Source organism: Berghia stephanieae, chromosome 1 (assembly GCF_034508935.2).
Source record: "Berghia stephanieae isolate SIO BIC M18660-M18661 chromosome 1, UCSD_Bste_1.3, whole genome shotgun sequence".
Classification (NCBI taxonomy): domain Eukaryota; kingdom Metazoa; phylum Mollusca; class Gastropoda; order Nudibranchia; family Aeolidiidae; genus Berghia; species Berghia stephanieae.
In genome coordinates, this window is record NC_088360.1 from 47,404,067 (window position 1) to 47,409,547 (window position 5,481).

The 5,481-nt window shown below is 42.4% G+C and overlaps 1 protein-coding gene across 1 annotated transcript in view; it reads left to right on the plus strand.

Annotated features, from left to right (window-relative positions):
* The first annotated feature begins 4,733 nt into the window (after positions 1-4,733).
* LOC144976505 (uncharacterized) overlaps positions 4,734-5,481 on the plus strand; it is a 3,470-nt gene continuing 2,722 nt past the window's right edge. The window contains exon 1 of the mRNA XM_078920795.1: positions 4,734-5,481. This exon is cut by the window's right edge and continues 169 nt beyond it. Coding sequence (XP_078776921.1) covers positions 5,110-5,481 — 372 coding nt within the window. The 5' untranslated portion in view covers positions 4,734-5,109.

Sequence of the window (5,481 nt, forward strand, 5' to 3'; positions counted from 1 at the left end):
AGATTTCGTGTTTTGATTGTGAGTCCAGCCTTACTAAGAATTCACGAGCGTTGAGATAGGGACGTAACTATACATACAAGACCTCGTTCTCCACCCCACAGTAGGGCTTCCATTCATCGCTTTCGGTCAACCGTGGTCTTTGAAGTTACACAACATATACCGTCTGTGATGCCTGTACATAAATCAAGGGCTGAGCTGACTCATTTTGACAAGCGAGCTATCAAAAGAGCAATCGTTGATTTGTCAAAAACTCAGGATTTCATATAAGGACATAAGTTCTGGAAAGCGATACCCACTAATACCCACCTACCTGTCAGTGGACAGAACGGTTAATTTGAAATTAGGCCTCCATAAAATGTTATATCATGGTAGCTCCACCCTCTCTTTCTTTTCTGGCGTAGATGTAGAAGGCGATAGGATTTCGGATGTCATAATGACAAGTGGGCAAAGGGTTAAAGCTTCCAAACAATCCCAATCGTCGTCTATCTCTAAAAGGCTCCATACACGCACGGTTTTGATCGGCGTTCGAACCACGATCAGGCAAACCAGGGTGAAAACGCAATGTGTGTGGCCAAATACCGGGCTGATAAGCAGAGGGACGGTCGATCGCTCGCAAAGCCCGCCTTGCTTACTATTTTTCGAGGCGATCGGCGATCGGGGCGTGGCAGTATAAAAAATTGGACAATTAATTTCGGATTTTCGCTGTTTTGACGTCAGATTCGTGATCAGCGTCGAATTTACAATAGGTTTGTTACCAAGAACTATGTTTGTACTCCAAAAATTGATGAAATTAGAAATAAATTTTAATTAATATTGAGGCTATGTGGGCGACAGAACAATGCCCCTCCCTGTTTTGTGATGGATCAAATGGTATGACTCTCGCTTTCGGATCGGAAGGTTCAGGTTTCGAGACCCGCTCTGAGTGGCGCAGAGGTGAGTCTTTGGAAAAGGCTCTTTACTCACATTCTCTCATCGTACTCAGGTGTAAAATGAGTACATGGCCGTTCGTTGTCTTTGTTGGGAAAAAATGTCACATCGCCTGACAGGCGTCATGTCGCTCGTCTTTCAAGTTTAATATTGCTGTTGCCTTGGGACCCCTTGTAAAGCGCTTTGAGCACGTGGATATTGCGCCAAATAAATGCTGTGTTATTTATTTTTTTTAAAATAATATTTTTATAAATGTTGCGCCAGGAAGAGGTAGACTAGATGGCAAATGTTTCGTTCTTGATCATCGTAAAATTTATAAAGGATTTCATACAAAATAAAAAATAGTTTTCATAATTTTCAATGTAATGATATAATAATATGCCAGTTCTTTTATTTTTTTCCCCTCCTTACCCGTTGACGCGACATGACGGTCGACCTTGACACAGACATTTGGGATTGGCAGATGCCAAAAGCCTTGACTACGTGATGACAGGGGTGGGCATTGTAACCTTGAATAATAAGCTACAAACAACGCCCCCACCCCCCCCCCCCCAAAAAAAAAGAGCTGTGTGCGTGTGTGTGATGGTGGTGGTTGGGGGGGGGGGGGGGCGAATGCGAGTAGTCCCGAGGAGTACCCGTTTAACCTGGCACGGGAGCATTGTCGATTTGTTTTATAAATAATAATAATAATAATAATAATAATAATAATAATAATAATAATAATAATAATAATAATAATAATAATAATAATAATAATAATGACGATAAATAACAAATCTTTATTGTCCACATTATTGGAAAAAATTTCCGTGGTCTACGTTGCTTTTAAACTTAAATCGGATTGCAAATGTATTGATGTTATGCGTATTGGAAAAATACTCACGACATCTCCATCGGGGTATAACATATTAACACACAAAACTTCAAACTCGAACGTTCATAGTCTGATTGATATAACTTAGTGATAAGTTAATTATAAAAATGGCTGTCTAAAAGCAATAACAACGGGTTGACTACCGTCAAATTAATTCCTTCTATTGATGCTCTGTGTTAAATTAAAATACTCACAAAGTCCGCCAGCCAGAAATATCACTCCAGCCCAAAAATCTACATGGAACCTTGAACGTTATAGTCTGATATATTTCAATGAGAACTAATCATAAAAATGGGTGTCTAAAAACAATAACAATGAGATGAGTGACGTCAATTTAGTTCCTTCTATAAATAACCAAGAACATTACTCACTCCATCCGCTCTCTCCTCCTTCAATACATATGAATCTATTCTCTCATCACTTTTTTGTGCGGCTATGCATGTGGTCTTGTGAAATGACACTCGCCTTTGGATCTGACGGTACTGGATTCGAGTCCCGCTCTGAGTGGCGCATAATTGAGTCCTTGGAAAAGGCTCTTTACTCGCATTCTCTCACCTTGTTCATTGTTAAAATGAGTACCTCGCTGTTTACAGCGTCGTCTCTGTCGGGGAACAATTGCAATATCGCTTAACAGTCATGTCTCGTCTAACATGTTTTTATGTTGGCCAAGGACCCTTATAAAGTGATTTGAGCACCTTTATTGAATATAGCGGTATATATAGCGCAAGTAAATTTCTCTCTCTCTCTCTCTCTCTCTCTCTCTCTCTCTCTCTCTCTCTCTCTCTCTCTCTCTCTCTCTCGACATGTTATATTATTATAGCTATTACTACATATGATGGACGGTTCTTGATGCTATGAGTTTAGGTAAAATGCTCACAACATTCACCAGTCGGAAATAACGTACCGTCACACAAAACTATGAGTAACCTTGAACGTTAAAAGTCTGATTGATATAATTTAGTGAGAACTAATTACTAAAATGACTCTCTTAATACAATAACAAAGAGTGGAATGATGTCAATTCCGTTCCTTCAACAGTCTAATTGATATAATTTAGTGAGAAGTAATCACTATTGTGCGCAAAACGAAAGATAGAATAACAGACCGTAACTGGGATCGGTTCTGTCGGCCACATAGCCTCACTATTAATTAAAATTTATTTCTAATTTCACCCATTTTTGGAGTAAACACACAGTTCTTAGTATCAAACCTATTGTAAATTTGACGCTGATCACGAATCCGACGTGAAACGGGCGAAAATCCGAAAAAAAAATGTCCACTTTTTTATACTGCCACGCCCCCGATCGCCGATCGCCTCAAAAAATATCTGCCCGTGTGTGGGCAAAAATCATCTGCGATTAACGCAGGATCGGGTCACAGCGACCCAGCAGTGCCTGTTCGGCGATCCGACCCGCGATGAGATCTGGGCGTCTATGGGGGGCTTTTCTCGTAGCGTCTCCCAGTGCGACGTGGAATTGTCTTTCCCCTAAGATAGAAGAGAACAACTTCAAGGTCTATTTGCACTTTATAATTTTTGCAAGTTTGAGCATTAACCCTTCGCACCAGACCGTATCGTACGCCGCTGATAGGTCTATAAATACAGCAACTGTTTCCTGTTTTTTCTCGTACCCTTGCTCAATATGCTCTGTAAGGGACCTGTTCCGTTGTGCACCTCCCTTCCCTGAAGCCCGCCTGCTCGGGTGTCAGGGCAGCGTCTAGGACCGGCCCCCATCGGTTAAATAGAGCACGCTCCAACAATTTGTAAAGACAGCTCAGTAGAGATATGGGTATGTAACTGTCGGCCTCCTTCGCCAGTTTCCCGGGCTTCAGGATGGCAACTATCTTCGCATGCTTCCACACTTGCGGGAGCTTTCCTTTTGCAAGGACGTCAGACATTGCCTCTGCCAGCCAGGCCCGTGCCCTGGGGCCCAGATGCGTCACGGGGAAGCCCAGTCCGACTCCTCCGCAGGTAGCGAGTCCAAAATCGTACGGTACGCCTTACGGGCACCGCATGATTAGGGACCCGTTTGCTACGGTTCTTTATATTCTTGGCAATTGTGTCTGCCTCACATTCCGGTACAGCCTTCGCATAAATCCGGTCCGGATCCAATTTCTTTATCAAACGGCTGGAGTGTGTAAAGTCGAGACTTTCCACGGTCTCAGCCACTGTTGCTTCCTTCACTCTGCCAGAGACTGAAGTAGTCTATCGGCTACGTCCTGGGACTGGGTCTGCTGGTACTCCCTGTACAGCTTTTCCGACTCTTCCGTCCAGCAAGTGCTGTAGAATTTCCGTTTGCCCGGTGGGATAGAGCATTGAGCGCTCTTAACCAGTAGCCTGCTAAATCTGGTTATATTCTCGGACTTGGGAGGAATGGCAGGGTAAACCTGCTCGATATAGGAACTGAATTCCTCCCAGTTAGCCTTCCTGAAATTCCATCTGCAAAGTGGGAGAGACTGCACCCTCGGTATTGTCACCCCTGCTGTGACAAGAACCGGCCTGTGCTGGCTGTGCGGAAAGTCCCCGAGGACTGTTCGCTTCACCTTCAGCGGTTCACCGTTCGCGCCTTTCGTAACGAGGGTGAGGTCTGGAGCATACTCCTTCTTATGGCGGGTATCCCTGAAGGTACCTTTGGCTGTAGGATCGTACACTAGGTGTAGATCGTTAGAGTCATAGCACTCTAGAGACGTGCAGTTCGAGCGACCGTGGCCAAAAAAATCTGGAAGGCCCATGGTTTTTTTGAACTGGGGGAAGGGGCGAGAGTTGAGTTACCTCGGTTACCTGCATGAGATGGCATTAATTACATTACTCAAACACGCTCGTACGCATACCAAAGCTATCTAGAGTTTTAAGACTAAAACGCACGCGCATACACACACACACACACACACACACATACACACACTTAGCATCACCTAGGTCAAGTAGTGCCATATGTCACACTTTTAAGAATTCAGTCTTGCTTGTACATATTGACCATTTGTAGTTGTGAATCGCCCTTATTCTGTTGTTCATTTTCATGGAGTGACCATTAAGTTTTGTTGTAGTTGTGAATTGCCGTTGTTTATTGCTCATTTTCCCTGTACAATGGATTCGGCAATGCATTTTAAGCAAATAATAAACATTTTATCATTATTTTTTTATCAATAATAACCGAAAATGTCTCGAAAATGTTGTTTTTGATTGCACTTCAAATTATAGACATGGCGAAAAGACAACTATATATAAATTTCATTCGGATCCAATTGAGAGACAAATATGGATTAGTGCACTGCCAAATAATATCGATTCGAGTGATGTTGCAGACTATATGGGTATCTGTGCCAATCATTGGCATCATGATGCTCCTATGAGACGGAAATCAAGGTATCCTTCACCTGCTATTCCTCCAAATAAATGGCTAAATACAATACCCCCTTCTTGTTTGCGAAAAACAGCACCATCTCGTCAGACATTAAATTCGACAAGTGAATTTAGAGACAGGCTTCAGGATATTGATGAGTTATCAATTTTTCTTAAGAAAGATTTACTTGAAAATACAGAAAATGAGTTGGGAAAAAACTTTAAAGATTATTTTGTTCAAGAGATTTCCTCTAATGGTGTTGTTGGACTGTCTTCAGATTCTGAGTTTAGTCTTCATAGCCGTGCTAGGATCGGTATGGTCCACTCATTTAGTATCTAC